The sequence below is a fragment of the Dermacentor albipictus genome, chromosome 7 (assembly GCF_038994185.2).
Source record: "Dermacentor albipictus isolate Rhodes 1998 colony chromosome 7, USDA_Dalb.pri_finalv2, whole genome shotgun sequence".
In the NCBI taxonomy this organism is placed as follows: domain Eukaryota; kingdom Metazoa; phylum Arthropoda; class Arachnida; order Ixodida; family Ixodidae; genus Dermacentor; species Dermacentor albipictus.
Genome location: NC_091827.1, coordinates 100,635,122 through 100,654,920, shown reverse-complemented (window position 1 = coordinate 100,654,920; position 19,799 = coordinate 100,635,122). Strand labels below are relative to the sequence as shown.

Here is a 19,799-nt window from a genome sequence, read left to right as displayed (position 1 = left end):
AAAGGCAGGCATGCTGCAACCCTAGCACGATGAGGAATGCCGGCAGTGACGTTAACAGCATCCCACATCGATATTGCGTGAGGTGAGACCGATAGAAAATTATAGCTGTTAGAAAAAGAAAGAGCATTGTATATGTTTAGCTTGATGTTTCCAGTCGGTTCCACTCAGACCAGTGTGTGCACCAGGGTGTGACGTGCGCGCACCTGCTCGGCAAAAACGCAAATGTGAGTGCGTGTAACGCTCACGCCAGCAGTGGAAGCCAGAACGCTGCCCTGGCTCTGCTGCAGAATATATTGAGTGGGGCACAAAGGTGCGTTCACTTGGCTTGTTGTTTTGCAGGCAAGCGCATTCGGTGCCTCTGGAGACCTTCTAACCCTCCACATACACGCTGTGCACGCGGCATCGATACTAGACAGGGTTCGTACAGACTCAAAAGGGGAAAATTCAAGGATATTCAAGGAATTTCAAGGCTCAGTGGGAGTATTTTCAAGGACTCGACACAATGCTACATGCAGCAGTTTTCAATATCAGGTACAAATTTTACTGAACAAAGTCGGAAAAAAAAGCACTTAAAGGAACAGCTTATATTGCACTAAACCAAGATAATGTTACTGAACAAATTCGAAAAAAAATCATTTCAAGGAACAGCTTGTACTGCACTAAACCAACATAATATTACTGAAGAAAGTCGAAAAAAGAACATTTCTAGGAACAGCTTGTATTGCACTAAACCAACATAATATTACTGAACAAAGTCGAAGAAAAACATTTCAAGGAACAGATTGTATTGCACTAAACCAACATAATATATGCTCTGTCTTGAAAAACACACTCCAGTGCACTGCACCAATGTCGAACAGCAATCCATTCTGCAAAAGTGCTAATGGCAACTTCAGGGGAGCTCCTGCCGCTTTTCCTGAATCTTCTGGTTGAGGCTACACAGTTCCTCAGTCTTGCTTCGTGCAGGCCTTCCTCAGACTATTTGATCTGACCACATACTTCAGATCATTTGCTGCTTCTGCCTTTTCGGCATAGGTATCCGCTGAAGCCTGGAGGTCAGCTATTGTTGCCTCGAGTTTCTTTTTCTTTTTTTTCATTGCGTCAATCTCTTTGTCAATGCAGCGCCTCTTTGATTCCCTTACATCATCACATTGCTTCTTTTTTTCTGCTTCCAGATATGCAGCATACTGCTGCCGGGCAGCTGATACAGCAGTCCTCAGCTCTTTTGTAATAGGGACATTAAGGACGCCCCCTGTCTTGTCCACAGCATCGCACACAATACGTTGCGAAATGTACGACAGGTCCTTCAGGTTTTCTACAGCAACCTGGCGGTTCACGCTAAACCCTCGCTCCACAGTGGCCTGTCCGTGGCTGAGCACGAGCAAAAGTTTGACAACCTTCCACAGTTCCCCACATGATGAATTAAACTGCATCAGCTCAGTCAAGAACTCGTCCAACCTGTTTACGTTCTTCTCAAACATTCGCAGGTTATGCATCTCTTCCTGCAGGAACTCGGTGTACTCCCCTAGTACAGTGCCTCTTTGGTGCTCAGACATTCTGCCCGCTGTAATGAGGGCATCCAACACTCTTCTGAAGCTGGCCAGGCACTCATCTGGTTTAGTACACATTTGTCGTGGGTCCAGAGAGGACAAATTCCTCACGATTGGGAATCTCAGTGGACTTCTCTCAAGTACCTTCTTTGTCACACTGACCAAGAAGCGTTTGCATTCCATGCGGAACTGGAACACGTCCTTTTGGCTTGCTTTAGTTTTCCGGACAGTCTGTTCAGCGGCATGGCCTACATCCACCTTTTCAAGTGGAGTGTGGTTCTCCGTGCTTTCTATGTCCACCATCAGCAGACCAGTGGCTCCTTTTGCTGAAGACAAGACCGAGCACTTCAGAAACTTCGTCAGTCGCTTCCTGACCACAGTTTCCAAGTCTCTTACAAGAAAGAACACCATGGGCTGATCCGTTTGGTACTCAGTGAGGAATGGCTTGAGGGTCATGGCCACACCCAGTGCAAATTGAAGCTTTGCTAGCAGTAGGTCATCACTAGCAAACTCACACAAGTTGTGAAATGATCCACACTTTGGGGGGCTTACTTCCTTCTTCCTTGCAGCTGCAATAAACTTCTTAATGTCACACCAGAAGAGCAAGGCTCTCTCTATCACAGGCACATTCTCCAACCACCGGTGGGCAACAAAGTTCAGGGGAAAAGTTTCCTGACCGGTAACTGCTGAGAAGTCCTCCCTTCTTGCAGGAGAACCATGGAAAAGCGCGCTCAGACTGGAGAGCAGACAGTCAAGTCCCCACTTACTTGCTGTAACACCCGCCCTGTAGGCGTTGTGCATGGTGTGGAGGCCGCAAGTCCCAATGTCCAGACATTGAACTTGGTATGCTTGATGCAGGTGCTCTTGGAAATTCTTGAGTAACTTCAGGTTAACATTGGGACCATCCATTGAAATCTGAAGAATTTTCTCAAGAATGAAAGGCTCGAGCGCAGTCAACAGCGTTCCTTGGATGTCTTCGGATGTCGAGTGCCCCATAAACACCGAGGTATAGTACCTCGTTGCCACCTTGTGAGACGAATTCCAAAACCGGATGTGAACATCCAATTGTTTCCGCTGGAGATAGTCGTTCGTGGACTTGTCGAAGAGTACCACGTAGTAATCGCAATCTTTTATATCCCGTTGCAGAGCAGATAAAAAGAAGGGCCTCAGACCATGGCACGTCACATACGCACATTTTTTCTCTCCGCAAGAAAATGCTTTGGCCACGCCACTGTCCTGGAACATACGCTGGAATAGCTGGCCTGCTTCCGACGACGACCGATAGGAGAAATGCGATGTGACAACTTTCAAAGTCCACAGAATCTCTGCGTTCGTCACCAGCTCGTGTGCCTTGCAAGCATCGTCTAGATTTCCCGATTGCGAAGGAGGTGGGACGGCTGACTGTTTCCCCGTACTTGGAACTAAGTACCTTCGCACCGAACTGTTGGCTGCAATCTCCATGACACCAGCATGCTTAGCACTTCATATGGCTCTTTAACGCCGACTCGCCCATGTTGGTGATATCGAAGGTCTTTCCGCAAGGCCTGCATCTTGCACGGTGCTCACTCGTCGTATCTAGTGCAATCCAGTCTTTGTAAGCCTCGTTGTGAAGCCACACGCCTTGAAATTTGCTTTTCCCAGGCATTTGCTTTGCATTAAGATGTTTCAGCCGCAACAAGTCGGGTGCAGAAGCGACGGCAGAATGCAATGCCGTCAACCACCATAACAAAGCGCCAAGATCAGATTGGATTGAATCGGCTCAAGTTGGCTTCAGAGCCGAGCGGCTCCAGTGTGGCTAACCATCGCGCAATACACTGACTTTTTACGCCTGAAACGCACATATTGAAACACGGTACTGAAAATACAAATATTTCAACTGCGTTTTTTTTATTAATAGTCATTTGCATGTACTACGCTAGGAATTCAAGGATTTTCAAGGAGCAGCAAAAAGTCCAGGATTTTCAAGGGCCTTGAAAACCAAATATTCAAATTCAAGGGTTTTCAAGGTTTTCAAGGACCTGTGCGCACCCTGCTAGATTAGCACGACGGCACTGATGGCACAAACGGGCTTCGAGAGCCCGTGTGAATAGTCGCCACTGTAATAAACACCAGATGGCACAAGACTGTTTCTGGTTTCGCTACATCACATCACAGCTGCCTGTAGTATTCTCCTTGTGCCCGCTCACCATAGGTAGGTTGGGCACCAGGTGCGACCGCCTCTTTTCCTTCTTCCGCGGAGGGGCCTCCGGGCGCCCCGCTGCATCCCTCGAGGGGGCCTCCGTCTCTGAAAGGGTCTCCTCTTCCGCTGCCCCGGGCCTCTCTAGCGACCCTGTCGGGGTCACACTGCCCTCCCTGGCATCGTGGTCTTCTACCGCATGAAATAAAAAAAAATTATTTAAATTCTGGGTTTTTACATACCAAAACTCTGCTCTGATTTGAGGCAAGCCGTAGTTACAGTGGACCCTCTTTAAACAGAACCTCAAGGGACCAGGGAAATTGGTTCCGTTTATCAGGAGTTCCATTTACTGAGAGACAGAGCTCAATGCAATTGCACGAATACAAAACCAACCAACCACGAGGATGGTGTTCCATCTAGACGCAGTTCTGTTTAAGCGATTTCCGTTTATCAAGATTCCGTGCAATTTGGATCACGAGGTAAGCCGGAATATTTTGAACACTCGAGATTCCTAAATGTCTACCCACAGCCTGGTACATGAGCCCCCCATAGCAAATGTGGCCACTATGTCCGGGATCGAGCCTGCAACCTTGCTCTCGGCAGCGCAATGCCACAGCCACTGACTGGGCCACTGCGAGGGGTCTCCCCTACATGCACACGAATATCAAGGAATGGGAAGGGCAAAAATTGCACTGGCACTTCTAAAGGATCACTGATATGACATTTTCGACATGACATTTTTCTGCTTTTAAAGTGTTCACAGTGACGTGGGTTTCTACAGTTGGCAAGTGACGTCTTTGCTACAAATCAATGGAGAGGGTGATCGTTTCTTCTGATTTGATGCGTCATTGTGGCATTTCCCTGGGAGTTCCAAAGGGACACAACTCCCTGGTGATTCACAGGTGCGTTCCAATGCATTAGATAAATATGACAAGTGACCAATAGCACTGTGTTTTAGGCCCTTATTTGTGAATTATGCAATGAAAATTACGGACAAGCATGATGTGGCCAAGATTTTCGTGACAAAGCCACCTTCCCGCAATGTGCTGAAGCTTTAAATATAACTCCTGAGGAATAAGTGGTGCCTCAACATTTTCAACCATTCATTACTTCCGGTGTATACGCTACATACGCGTGCTCACACTTAAAAAATGCTTGCTTAAATTGTCCGAGGTTTTCAAAGGAGTACAGAAATTATAATGTTGCTCGACGTAAACAGCCAAGGGAGTCGTCTGCTTCAAGTCTGGGATCACAGTGTCACATATCGGCAAGGTCGAAAGATACACACGATGGCTGACTTCTACCGGTTTCACAGCCAATTGGCAGGCATGAAAAATTATAAGAAGCTATGTCTAAACCCTAGAAAATGTGGTTCCAAATACCAGAATGCCCTAAATAATGGACAGTAATACTTGTTTCTACAAACCAGGACCTGCTTTAAGAACCAAGACTGACTTTCGTACCTTTAATATGCAATGTAGTCTATCTGTTACCATCATCATGACCAGCCTATTTTATGTACACTGCAGGACGAAGGCCTCCCCCAGCGATCTCCAATTACCCCTGTCTTACGCTAGCTGATTCGAACTTGCACCTGAAAATTTCTTAATTTCATCACCCCACCTAGTTTTCTGCCATCCTCGACTATGCTTCCCTTCCCTTGGTATCCATTCTTTAACTCTAATGGTCTGCCAGTTATCACCCTACGCACAACATGACCTGCCCAGCTCCATCTCTTAATCATAATGTCAACTAGAATAGTGCATCCGCACTGTTGAACAGGCAACTAGACTCGAGCAGATACTACTAAAATACATGACATCATGGTGAGCTGGCATGGAAAGTGCAGGGCAGCGTCACCAACCTTTTTTTCTCGCTTGCCAAGTGTTCTCTCACTTGGTAAGAGTTGTCGGTTCCCGATCGCAAAAGCATAATTTACTAGTGCACCTTATTTTTCTTTGGTGTTCTCTCACAGCAATAATTGCAATGACTTTTGACCAACTTGCTATCTCCGTCCTCACCTGGGCCGTCTCCCAGGATGTCGGTCTCGAGCATCGCGTAACTCGTGGCTGGTAGCCTCGCCGTGCTGGCAATGGCCTCCAATGTGCCGTCCCTGGCAGCATTGCCGTCACCTCGGCTGTCATGTATGCCGTGACCATTTTCGTGTGGTGGACCCGATGGCCACGGCTCCTAAGAGACATGCGAGAGCAGTATGTGTAGCTTTCCAATACAGACATCGCCTGTACCATCACATGCTTACCTCCTTTAGAATCACATAACCACAAAATTTCTGCTGTGTCCAAGTCATCAAAAATGTTTTGTTTTTTTTTACTACCCGTTTCCACGATGTGCCACTACCTCACATTAACAATATGGATACTATGCACGCAACAACCTTCAGTATGGTTCTCTTTTCTTTTTTTTGTCAGAGATACAGATACCAATCATTATTGCCAATTTAGTAAGACCAGAATATGCCAGTAAAGTGAAATCATGCAGTTGGATGGAGTGTGGTTCCTAAGTTCACCTTTGTTCATAGAGGTCACCCTGAAAAGACACATATCTGAATTTAAATATAGTTAGAAAATACAAATCTGTTGCATCAATGCCACTTTCCAAAAGAACAGAGAATAATCTTGCGTCTGAAGCCCTTTTTGGCTGCAACCATAGGCCATCCTTTCGTGACACATCAGGTTTAAAGTGTCCGCTGCCATTGCAATTCCATTTGCTGTCTCATATAGCATTATCAATAATCCCTATTTTGATAGGGTTATCTGTGGTTGGAAAAATTAGGCTGGAATATCTGTGGCTGGAAAAATTACGGAAAAGAATGTAACAGCAGCACATGAACGATGGTGCAGTGATTCCTCCATTCTGTGCATGCACTCAAGCATAAGAGGTCAATGACCCAATGACAAACACATAAAATATCACGAAAACACCTTTTGGTGTTTCAACAAGCATAGACGAACACAACGCGAGGACATTAAACTCCAACTGTGAGCCCAGCAATGCCACTGCATTTAAATTTTGCACACACCTTTCCATTACCTTTGGTACTTGGCTAATATGAGCCCTACGAAATCATGTGCACAAAGGGACACAGCAGCCATTTTGCCACATGTGCAATACTGCATAAACAAAGCTGCAAGCAGACTTTGCAAACTTACTCCATGAAAAACGGTGTTTAGAAGCACACAAGCAACTGAAGACAGAATCCCTAAGCACTTCCATCGTGCTGCTATCATGCCTCCAAACTTGCACCACTTGCACCAACAAGCTGCGCCGTCTTGCACTTGGGTCAGCAACAAAGCAACATCATTTCCACAACAAATGCTCATCGTAGCCGCACAGCCACACTTCTGTCTGCAGCACATGCTACTGACTTGAATACTTTAGCTAAGCTAGTTGGTGCATTGCTTGCATGAAATTTAGTGCAAAGCACATACTCACATTGCAGGTATAAGGGTACGAACAAGACTGTTTAGCGCCAACAGTTGTCAGCACTCACTCGGTGCCTGTGTTTCTGCATTGCGATTGTTTGCTAGTACAGCACTGACTTTATACTATTTATTGTACTTTGCAGTGGGCTACCTTCCCAGCCACAGTGGGCTATGCAAGTGCAAGGTGCAAAACAGGACTACAAGACCGTATTCTAAAGCTTGCCATTCTTGCCTATCGTAGTGCAGCTAAGCAAAAGAACTCAACGGGGCCCCAAACTTTTGAGCCAATATCCTAAATCTCTCTAAAGACTGCAACATTTTTTTTGTTTGGTGGTGCATCGCCTGTTGGTGCAAGCCATAGCCATATAGCTCTTCTGCTTGGCCCAAATGTTTTCTGCCACCAGATGCATTTTGTCTGACCACCAGCCGGCTGGTGCACTCGTCTCTCGCGAGATGCACCTGACGCCATGGTCACGTGACAAACTGCCGCGTTTCATGTACCTCCTGTCCCAAACAAAGTGGGCAACACCTTGGAGACCCACTTTGACCCCTTTGTCATCAGGAGGACCAGGTGCAATTGTTCGACTCATGCACGCCTACCAGATGTGTATCAGATCTTCATTATTTTCATTCTTTCACATTTTTCACGATTTTCATTAGTGCTTGTGCATACACTACACATTAAAAAAAAAAAAACACTTTCGGTGATTCTAAAAGATCAGAGAGTATTTCAAAAACAGAGGTTACTTCTGCCACTGCCACTTTGCCCAATGTTTGTGGAAGAAGGCATCAGGCATTGCATAGTAATTGATGAAAAATAAAAGTACATATGTAAAATTCATTAACCAACTTTATTAGAAAGTTGAGCACACATATTGTGATATGGAACTAAAGCCAGCGAGACCTCAAGAAATCCAGCCCTTTCATAAGAAATTTATCAGAAATTTAGGAAGGAAGTATAATGCTGGCTCTCTGGAAAAAAAAAAAGAAAGTTATGAAAGGGCGTCTAGGCGCACAGCTTTCTTGTGTTAGACATGTTGCCTTTCAATCTAGTTCAAAACTATGGGAGCAGAAAATTTATAATAAGACAGCCTTTACAAGATTGAAAAAAGATAAGCATGTATGCAATACTAATCAAATGATGCACGCACCTCGCACTGGAGGGTGGAACCGGTCCCCTGCATTTCTCAGTTGCAGGTCACATGCTAAACACAGTTACCACTTTCTTTTTTTTTTTGCCACTGCTTATGTGGCACAACAACTTCTATAAACAGCCACAGCACATGGCATCCCCAGGCAAAATAAACCTACTACAAGAAAAAAAAGAAAACTCTTTTCGGTCAACCGGCCAGCTACAGTAGCACCTCAGTAAAATCAAGTCGCATAGAACACGACAACATCTTCGCTACATCCGATATTCGTTATAAGCACATATATTTGTTGCACACTGACATTAGCGAGTAACATGTTATTATTTCCGTTATATCCACATTCACTATAATGAGGTTTCAGTGTACTCCCTTTTCTTTGCAATGCATGTTGCAAAGAAGGGTAAGACAAGGGGTCTATGCAATGCCATTCGCTGACAGGAATGTTGCCGAATATCTACACTCGATTTTATATTTGTTAGGCTATACTAAAGAAGCTAAACAAGTAGTGCGGTCATAAAGCGTCACTCTTCAGGTATTTAAGTGCAGTTTTTCATTATTTCCGGTGCTCTTTATGAAATGACTAATTTGCATATTACAATTACAACTTGTGGACGTACGGTTTCATCAAATCACTATGTTGTTTGTGAACTGTTGTGCTTCCAGTATGCAACACACTGTGCTCCGGTTGAGATTGCAGGTGGTGCACTGTGGCCGTTTGGAGGTAAATAGGTATAGATATGCGGTACCCTCTATGTAATAATTACGTCTCATTTTGCAACACAAGGACAAGAGCATGAGAAACCACTAAGGAGAAATACTAGTTCTTTTCAGACTGTTGAATTATTCTATGAAAACTCCGTATTCACTAACTTCACGGTAATAAGTTCGTAATCAGACGAGAAACTAAAAGTTATTAAACAAAAAAAATAAGCGCTAAAGGCCCACTGCCAGTATGCCAGTGTGATGTCAGGGGTTTCAAAGTATTAATGCAAAGCGTTCTTTGGCTGTTCCCAGGAAGTCTGCGGCAGGCCAGTTCCTGTCTCGCCTTGTTTCGGGTCTCTTCTATGAAAAGAAAGTGCCCGACGGCTGGATCAAACTTATGACTGCAAGCCCAGCAACCCAGCCATCAGGCCATGATTGCACACATATTTTTCTCAGCTTTTTGAAATGCCAGCAGCGTGCCCAGTTTCCATTCGGCCAAACTTACAGTCTTCTTTCATGTGTGCCACGAGTGAGGGCGTGGCCGTTTCTCCCATTCTTGCCTCATGGCAGCTAGTGTTCCGAGATATTGTGTTAGAGTACACAGCTTTCGGGATTGGCCCACATCTCCCAGTACTTTCCTCGTAGTAGATAATGCTGCAAAGATGCTGTGTAACACTTTTATCACCTTCGGGATCAGCCCAGATTGTGACAAAACAGGTCAGGGGGAAGGCAGCTGGGGAGGATCAGGTAACAGCAGATTTGTTGAAGGATGGTGGACAGATTGTTCTAGAGAAGCTGGCCACCCTGTATACGCAATGCCTCATGACCTCGAGCGTACCGGAATCTTGGAAGAATGCTAACATAATCCTAATCCATAAGAAAGGGGACGCCAAAGACTTGAAAAATTATAGACCGATCAGCTTACTGTCCGTTGCCTACAAAGTATTTACTAAGGTAATTGCAAATAGAATCAGGAACACCTTAGACTTCTGTCAACCAAAGGACCAGGCAGGATTCCGTAAAGGCTACTCAACAATAGACCATATTCACACTATCAATCAAGTGATAGAGAAATGTGCAGAATATAACCAACCCTTATATATAGCTTTCATTGATTACGAGAACGCGTTTGATTCAGTCGAAACCTCAGCAGTCATGGAGGCATTACGGAATCAGGGTGTAGATGAGCCATATGTAAAAATATTGGAAGATATCTATAGCGGCTCCACAGCCACAGTAGTCCTCCATAAAGCAAGCAACAAAATCCCAATAAAGAAAGGCGTCAGGCAGGGAGATACGATATCTCCAATGCTATTCACAGCGTGTTTACAGGAGGTATTCAGAGACCTGGATTGGGAAGAATTGGGGATAAAAGTTGATGGAGAATACCTTAGTAACTTGCGATTCGCTGATGATATTGCCTTGTTTAGTAACTCAGGGGACCAATTGCAATGCATGCTCACTGACCTGGAGAGGCAAAGCAGACGAGTGGGTCTAAAAATTAATCTGCAGAAAACTAAAGTAATGCTTAACAGTCTCGGGAGAGAACAGCAATTTACAATAGGCAGCGAGACACTGGAAGTCATAAGGGAATACATCTACTTAGGACAGGTATTGACGGCGGATCCGGATCATGAGACGGAAATAATCAGAAGAATAAGAATGGGCTGGGGTGCGTTTGGCAGTCATTCCCAAATCATGAACAGCAGGTTGCCATTATCCCTCAAGAGAAAAGTATATAATAGCTGTGTCTTACCAGTACTAACTTACGGGGCAGAAACCTGGAGGCTTACGAAAAGGGTACTACTCAAATTAAGGACGACACAACGAGCTATGGAAAGAAGAATAATAGGTGTAACGTTAAGGGATAAGAAAAGAGCAGATTGGGTGAGGGAACAAACGCGAGTTAATGACATCTTAGTTGAAATCAAGAAAAAGAAATGGGCATGGGCAGGACATGTAATGAGGAGGGAAGATAACCGATGGTCATTAAGGGTTACGGACTGGATCCCAAGGGAAGGGAAGTGTAGCAGGGGGCGGCAGAAAGTTAGGTGGGCGGATGAGATTAAGAAGTTTGCAGGGACGGCATGGCCACAATTAGTACATGACCGGGGTTGTTGGAGAAATATGGGAGAGGTCTTTGCCCTGCAGTGGGCGTAACCAGGCTGATGATGATGATGATGATGATGTGACAAAACAGATTGTAACGTTTCTTCACTTGAGTAAGAATGAAACTGTCATCCCGCCATAGCTGTCACGCTATTGCTGTCGAGGTTGTCTTGCTCTTGTCATCACACAGGCTCTGTCACATTGCTTGCTTCATGCAAACACCTTGGTGCATCTAGGAACTCTATAAAGAGCCCCAAACGATGCTGGATAACCAGCCATCTGCACTATGCTTCGCATGACATCAATTCTCACAGTGCACGGGATCTGCATAATTTCTTTTCTTCATATCTTCACTGTTGTAGCTCATTAAAATTTGTTTAAACATGCCAAGTTCAGCCTCTGGCTTTCTTAGAATACAATGCAGTCCATCCTTGCCAAAAGGAAATTTAAAATGAATTAGCTAGGCTCGAACAGATGTTGTCAAAATCCAAGACGTCACTGCAAGCTGGTGTGGAAATTTCACCGCAATGTTGCCACCTGTCTTTCATTTCTCCACCTTTTCTGGCTTACCAGGCATCTTCTTCACAGTAAGGGTGGCTTTTATGATATTGTAGTAACTTGATTTATTAATACAGTCCAAAAGATTTTCCTCTTTAGCGTCACTTTCACATTATGTTGTGTTACACAACGGATGCCCTATGTCTTTATTTCATATTAGACACACTAATTTTTGATCATGAATGCAAGCATCGAGAATCATCTTTACAGCCTTCATATCATTGCCTGCTACGAATGAAATGGAGTATAAGACACTTGGCTTCACTTGATGCCTATCGTAGCATAGTTATCAGGTTCCAAGTTTTGACACCAGGTAGAATAAGGAAGAGAGAGCAGTAGATAAATGTCTTAAAGATAAAAGGAAAAAACTCTCATCATCTTGAGAGTAAACCGAGGCTACAAAGAAAACCAATATGGGTCTCCCAAAAAGCAAGTGTCGTAGTTGAAAACAATGTTTTGCAGCATGTTATGCTCCTGTAACACGTGAAAGCAAAAGCTTGCGGCACATATGGCAATGCATTAAGTTATACGATCGGGGGGGTGGGAATTCTTGCACGACATAATGAGCTGCTGTGTGAAGTAAACGTCGGGCGCTGTAGGTCGACCTCTTCAACGACACATGCGAGCATCTAATGCACTACCTAAAGGTTCTTTCGTTCCTTCTTTCGTTTCTCTTTCTTTCCATCTTTCTTTAGTTCTTTCTACTGTTCTTCCTTTTATTCCTTCATACGTTCTTTCTTTCTTTCAGTCTTTCTTTCGTTTCTTCATTCATATTCAGCCCTTGAATCTTTGCATGCTTATGCAGGTATGAGCCATTGCAACAAGCCGCTTTCGCCTTAAATGTTCCTCCTGGTCAAGGGTGGAATCTGGGACCAATGTCCTTGCAGGGCACTCACTATACCATCTGAGTTAACTTAGCTGCAGGGCGAGGCTAAATTAATCAGCTTGAAACACAACAATATTGAACAAGATCGCAAGGACATATTCAACTCCAAAGCTTTCTTTTCGAAAAACATACATGGGTTTTCGTCGCAGCTTTGTGCTACTCTCAGGTCGATGATGACTTCTCCCTTTCGCGAGCGTTCCTCCACCTTGCATATTTTCGAGGAATCGACTTGCCACGTTTTTCAATATTTTGCACAAGGTCACACGGGAAGAAGGCAAGATTACTTACAGCATTGTCCGCCTTGTCCATCGGAAGTGTGGCCCTGAGAGCAAGGAGCATAAAGAGATGCTGTGACAAGTGTGACACAGCCAAATGTTTTCAGCACAATAAGTGCATGAAGCATTTCCACTGTGCATCAAGCAGCACTGATGCACAGGAGAAACGTCCACAAAGGATACACCAAAGCAACATAAATGCAAATTGTTCAAGTTCGCGTCATATTAAAGATGAAAAAAACACTCTGACTAAACTTCTTTAACCATCCGTACATACACAGCTGGGTCATTGTGGCTGCATGATCCTTATTACAGACAATGCACCCATAGTACTCAAACAGTGCTGTGCAAACAATGCATCCAAACTATTCAGAACTTTTGGTGCATTGTCCGTATTACAGCTAATGCTGCCCTTTAGTCAGCAAAGGAAAAGAAACTGTTAAAGTCAAAGCCCATCTGTGAATGCTGATGATACCCTTGCCAGCAAGAATGAATTAAACTTCATATTTCATATACTGAATGCACAAAAGGCAAGCCTCTAGGGTTTTAAACGTAAACAATAAACAAATACGGATGCACCTAACATGAAAAACAAGTGAGTGTAAAATCGTAGGTGTGCCAGGTGCGTCAATGAGGAAAGAAATCATCAGGCATCCAAAGCGTGGTACAAAGCAGGAAGGGAAGAAAACACATTACGAGAGAATAAAGTAATATTGTGATGGGCAAGAGTACCCTTCTACAAGTGTATCAAAATTTGCTAAGTCTCAAGAGGAAAATGTGTGCACTTTAAGCCAAGCCAAATCAAGCCATAATTTGGCAATAACAGAGGTGTAGCAACAGAGCAGCAGCAATAGCTAGAGCAGCAACAGCAACTATAACTGCGAAGAGGCAGAGTGGTTGCTCAACGCGGCATTCAAGTTCCTGCAGAGAGTGTGCGCATGAGCATCAAATGCAAAGTCTAGCAGTCTCATTGCAGCAGTGCGCGGCGCATACAGCGTTGACAAAGAAGCACTGCGATAGATGCAACGCAGCACGCGTTCTCCAAACCGAGAGAAAGAAGGCGCAGAAGAGTGTGAGAGGAGGCATAGCAGCAGCATCAAAGTGAAGGCAGAGAATGCAGAGCAAGGAGGCAGTGACAAGAGCTGGGACGAATGCAGGCACACACACCTGGGAAGCAGTGACATAATATGACAACTATGTCACCCCACGGGCACAAAAGCAATCTGCACACACATTTGCTCCATCTAAACTGCGCTGGGTTGAATATAGTCGCAGTATTACTCTTGGCAATAAGATGAGGTTTTGCTGCCTTCGATACTTTTTGTTCTAGTAAGTTTCCTACTGAGTTCAATGAAGGGACAATATGTGTAATGTTGCAATACTCTGGATCCAATGCTAATTCTGTGGACTTCATCTACTCGCTTAACTAACATTGTTCTAGGTTTTCCAAGCTGGTGATGATAGTTTTTATTTTACACTGTTTTTCTTATTATTATCACCACATCACGTGAGAAAGAGTTGCCGCTGTCATTGTAGGGGACTAAATCTTTCTTTTATTTTCATTGGGAAGCTACTGCAATGTCACCAATACACAAAGCTAGGCAAAAGCAGTTTCTGTGGTTAATTGCACTTCACCTGTCTCTGCAAAGAAAGTGAAGCTGCCAATGACATTGTGAACTGCCCGCTTTGCAAAACATCATACTAGTATCCGACTATTACTTCTGACAAAAGCCTTAGCATTCTAAAGGTATTTTTGCTTTAAAATACAGACATTTCAGACATCAAGCTTGCCACAAGCCTGGTGGCATCAAACAGTTCTAGCACAGCAGAGATACGCTAGCACAGAGGAATACCGATTGAGGAATACCGCAGAGGAATACCGATACATACACAATTTTATTCAAAAAGCCCCATTCCCACCTGCAGGCAACTACCTATGCAAGCAACCATGCTTAGCACCATTTTTCTGATTGTTGCCCCAACTAAACAGCACAGTTCTTGTAGAGTTACGCAGCTAACAAACTAGGCCAATATGAGATGAGCTTCATGAGAGTACACACAATTACATGTGGCACAAAGTAAGCCACGATGCCCCCTGAAGCTGTTCTATGACACCGTAACTAGCTTTTGGTTGTGTGGCAACTCTCTCGGTGACTTACACAGGTGATGCTAACAACATCACCTGTGTAAGACTTCCCATTTCACAATCTTCTCAATCACCTGTGTGGGTTAGACTTCACAATTAAAAGTTTTTCCATGCCCTAAAGTCCTGGAGCCTGTGGCGATGCTCAACTCTCAGGTGTCCCCTGATGCTGTTTTCCCCCAAGTGACTCTCGCGTCCCCTGTAATCCGGCTTCTCTGCATAGCTAAGCACTGGTGACAGTCGGTGTAGTTACAGCTCATTACGAGAGATGAGGCAAGTGTTGCTCTGCTAACGCCACCTAACAGCGAGGTTACTGGGGCGCGAGAGGGAGTAGAATCTCCCTTTTTGGCTTGGGATCAGCGACCCGCATGGAGGTTTTGTGCACTCGTCCACGATTCACAGGACTGTCCTGCGAAAGGCTTAGGAGCAGGACACCAGAATGTACGAACACGATCGCTTGAATGTGCCAACGTTTGTGTGACCGTACATGCAAACAATTAGGCATTGGTGCCCAGCATGGAAGCTAACACATTTGATCGCTCTCTGGTTGCGGCGAGTCTGATTTTGTCGGTTTTCTGCATGCCCATTGGCAAGTTCTATGGGTAGTAATTCGGCTAGCAGGCATTTGTGTATGAAAGATGCAACAAATGTGCTTTTGACAGTTAGCACTGCTCCTTTGTTTCTTTGTCCCAAGAGCACAATTGAGACTCCACAAGCAGCATGTTCCATTATTTCTGTTCATGTGAACCATGCCATCTGGTCTGTTTTCTTCAATACAAAGTCTAGGTTATAAATTGTGCTGCTCGATTCCAATGGCCACATTTTATTTGGAGGCCAAGCCTCTGCTAAATGGCCTGTAAGTCAGAGACCATTGTATCCAATACTTCGCTTTCTCGAGCAAACATTTGGGATGGTTATCAGTGCAGTAAGTTGTAAGGCAGCAGTTCCTTTTACATCTGCAGGAACCACCTGATATCATGCAGTAGTCAGCCAACTAATGCCAATAATTAAGTGAATGATTGAGTCAATCAAGCATTTATTATGCTGTAGTAACTATGGCCCACAACCTTACACTAAACGTGCTTAGAACAATCATAACACAATGAGAAAAACAATGGTACAGACACAGTGTACAATGCTTGCAGAATTCATTCACGTCTGTGTAAGTCTTAACGAAACTCATTTCCTGCACAAACACAATCTACCTAAGTCTACAGTGTATGTTTAGTCATGAGTTTACAAACAAGACCACAATGCTGTATTATAATATCAGACAAGAGAAGAGCAGCTAACACAGTATAACTGGAAGGTTAGTATGATAGTAATTCACACAACTACATGCAGTGAGTTTACAATGAAACCGAAACAAAATTACATGCTGCCTGGTTCAGCTCAGACATAACATGCAAGAAAGATATGATAGCTAGGTATGTCGCAACTTAACAATGAGGGTGAACAATTGGGAAGTGCTTGTCTGGATCCACAAAGTATTCATTTGTCAGATTTCCTTACAACTGCACACAAAGGCCACATTGCCCATGTTCCCACGAATTGCTCACAATTTCTGCCTTCTTTTCAATAAATGAAAAATTTTAAATGATAACTGTTGAAAATCTTCCATCAAATCAGTTCTGCAATCTACACCAAAAGTTAGCAAAAATACTAAAACAGAATTTGTCTCTCAAAGATTATAGCGCCACTGTGGTGTATTTCAAGAAAAGCAATCTGCCAATTCTTGCATGTTATTGCAACACGGGACCAAAACAACCTTGTGAGACAAATTCAGCCGCCACATTGTCACTCCATACTTTTGGTGGCCCCTCATGTCATAGCTATGGCGAACGCAACCCAGGTTTTGGATTTATTGTGGACAAATCAGGCAAGTAATGGCCGTAAATGTGGTATCAAACTAAGTCCACAGTGACATGATAACTATGCGAGAAATTTTAGCACAAATGAGCAAGCACTTCATTCGAAAGAATCATGTTTGTTTTGGAGCACCCTTATTTCTTTCTTGCATACATGCGGAAGAAAAGAGACAGGAGCAAAAGGCATGTAGAGCCAGCAGTCCTATTTATCGAAGACTGTATAAGTAGCATCCATTTATAACAGACACTAAGGTCAGTGCAGAGCTCTACAGACCCAAAAACCTAGTTCGAAGCTATATGTAGGCTGTGAAATTTTGTGAGTATGTATTACAGGCACTTTGCATTCCTACGTGGACAGTGCAAGCTCAAAAGCGCAGACAAACAAGTAGTGCACACAAAACAAAACAAGTGAGCAAAGTGCTCACTCCAAACAACAAAAAAAAAACGCCAACAAGCCGCAAAGGCTGCACAGCAGTACAGCGCTGATTGCGAGAGGCAGCGCAGCACAACATTTAAGGCAAAGGTCAACGACGTGTGGGCGAAACTGCAACCCTGTAGTTTTGCTTGAGAAGTTCCATTTCGTGAAACCTGTACTTTTCAGCTGTCACATTTTCAATGGCTTCGCAGCCAGCAGACTTTGCCCTCAATGTCACCAAAACTACTTTTGAACAACTTTAAGAACTTACGAACTTTAAGAACTTTAAGAGAATCACCATCATCATCAACACCGATCTTCAGGCTGACTGCATGATGGAGTCTGGCAATAACCTCCAGTCAGCCTTGTTCTGTGAGCCCATTCTAAGACTTCAAGTTTACTAGTCTCACCACACTACCTAATCCTGTACTGTCCTCAGGTGTGTTTTTCTTCCCTTGACCCTGTATTCAGTTACTTTATTACAGAACTGGTTATCAGCTCAACATATCATATGACTTGCCTATTTCTATTTTTTTTTTCATTTCCACTAAAATATAAGCTTTTTAGGGAGATGAAAAAATAACAGAGCTCCAAGACTTTCACAGATGCCCTTTCAAAAAGCTGCACTCGCTTACAGCTGAATATCCACAGTTCTGTATTGCTGTTACATTTGGTTTTCTCTCTATACGAAATAAAATCTTAAAAAGCAAGAAGATAATCACCCTATTTACTAGTGTTTTGCTGCTTTTCCCTCTTTCATGTGTGTGCCATTAGTTTTCCATGCCTGAACACCTTCGAGTGGTGTCTTCATAATATCATGACATATCAAGATATTGCTACAGGGAGATTATATCCATCAAAAACGTTATGGGTAGATGATATTTATGAGCACAGACTGGCCAAATGGCACAGCCATGTAGCCAAGGCCAAGGTCAGGACAAGTATAGCACCAGCCAAAACCACTGTTGTCATCTTCGTCAAAGTGCAACACACTTATCACAATATCATATTACAATCGCTCCCATACCCATTTCTAACAAGACAAAGTCCTCATTATAAGATATGTATGGTGTGCATAGCACATTCTTGAAATGCTGCGATGACCATGGCTTGACCTAATATGCAAGATGATGCATGATTAACAGAAGGCTAACCGACTGCTGTAAGAGCTGCTGAATGACCATCACCTGTCCTTGCTCCTACTTTTTCAGAGTTGTTGCACCTTCATTCAAAGGGCTTATGTCCATGCAAATAGATGTCCTGCCTCCATCTTAATGTTCTTTGTCTGCCTCATGGCCCGTGCATCTTTTTCACCACTTAACAATGCATAAAACTCGAAAATAAAGATCCATGCACGATGCTGTGTGAAGCACATGACCCAGGAATGCAGCCATGCTTTGCAGTTCCGTGCAGCAAATTTGTAGCAGCTGGCACAGCCCCAAAGTGGTGAGTTTGACTGGCATGCAGCGAACAGGAGGTCGAATCTCAACCGACGGCTGTATCCATTTATCTTTAGCCTGTGGGTGATATCGGTCGCATTTGTAATGCCATACATCAGTTCAAGGTGGGGGAGAGCCCAAAAAGCTATCGTTGCATAAACGTCTCGCTAAATCTTTCACGGGTCAGAGCACTGGCGTGAGCAAGCTTCATTTCATTGCTGAAGTGGGCCAGAGAGGCATGTGACAACTGAAAAGACAGGCCACTAGTTAGAGTTACTGAAAGAAAAATGCAAACCATGACAAAAAAACAGCTGTCGAGCAACAGGTTAGTGCTGTTAGTGACAATAATAAAAAGTAACAAAACCACCAGCCAAGTCCAATGTTCCTTTCGCAGGGGAAAAACAGCGGCGTGCAACAACTGCTTACTGTTGAGAGTACTTGAGGTCCTGGTCAGACAACCTCTCAGTGTGACCCCTGCACGAAAGGTCGGCGCACTTTTGAGCACCCTGCTTGCACAAAGGCAGCAGCTGACTGAAACGTCCAACAAGTATCAATGCACAGAGGAAGAAAAAAAATGTAAAAAGCAGATCCATTTTAACAACATGGGAAAGTGAAATGGTCCAACAACAATCTTCCACACTAAACAATCTCACATCCACCAAGAACAGTGAGGACAACTGTTACTGAAAAGAGGAAACACAAGAATTACGGTGCATGTGAGTGAATCAAGATGGACAACAAGCTACGAACTGCGTGACCAAGCGCACATGATGACAGCCTTGTCAGGCATAAACATGTGGCACCACAATTTTCTTGTGAGAGACATGAAGATCATGAACATGTATTGCAGACTGATGCAATGGGTATGTGATGAGCACAAGAGACGAGGCAGTACAAACATTATTACCTCAGTACACACCTACACATACAGACATCTTAGAAACAAAATTTGTCAACTACACTTCATAGAAAAGTCCTTGAAGCATTACTAGAGGAAGCACTTTTAATACATCCTGTTTCCACCCCAACAAATATTTGAGGTGCAATTACCATGTACAGTGTCCAAAGTGTCCCTGGCTAATCA

The 19,799-nt window shown here is 43.9% G+C and overlaps 2 protein-coding genes across 12 annotated transcripts in view; both read right to left on the bottom strand.

The window, feature by feature from the left end:
* The window catches only part of hppy (MAP4K3-like protein hppy), a 217,725-nt gene that overhangs the window by 54,664 nt on the left and 143,262 nt on the right, over positions 1–19,799 (bottom strand). For 6 of the 11 annotated variants that reach the window (XM_065450743.1, XM_065450744.1, XM_065450748.1 and 3 more), the window contains 4 exons: positions 19,142–19,189; positions 12,864–12,897; positions 5,748–5,916; positions 3,737–3,918 (listed from right to left, as the gene is read on the bottom strand). In XM_065450743.1, the coding sequence (XP_065306815.1) occupies positions 3,737–3,918; positions 5,748–5,916; positions 12,864–12,897; positions 19,142–19,189 (433 nt within the window). The remainder of the gene's footprint in view (positions 1–3,736; positions 3,919–5,747; positions 5,917–12,863; positions 12,898–19,141; positions 19,190–19,799) is intronic. The other 5 variants (XM_065450747.1, XM_065450750.1, XM_065450752.1 and 2 more) reach the window with 2 other exon arrangements.
* Positions 798–2,546, bottom strand: LOC139048104 (uncharacterized). The gene has a single exon (XM_070522551.1). It carries the CDS (start codon positions 2,544–2,546, stop codon positions 948–950), a length of 1,599 nt encoding a protein of 532 aa, XP_070378652.1. The 3' UTR covers positions 798–947.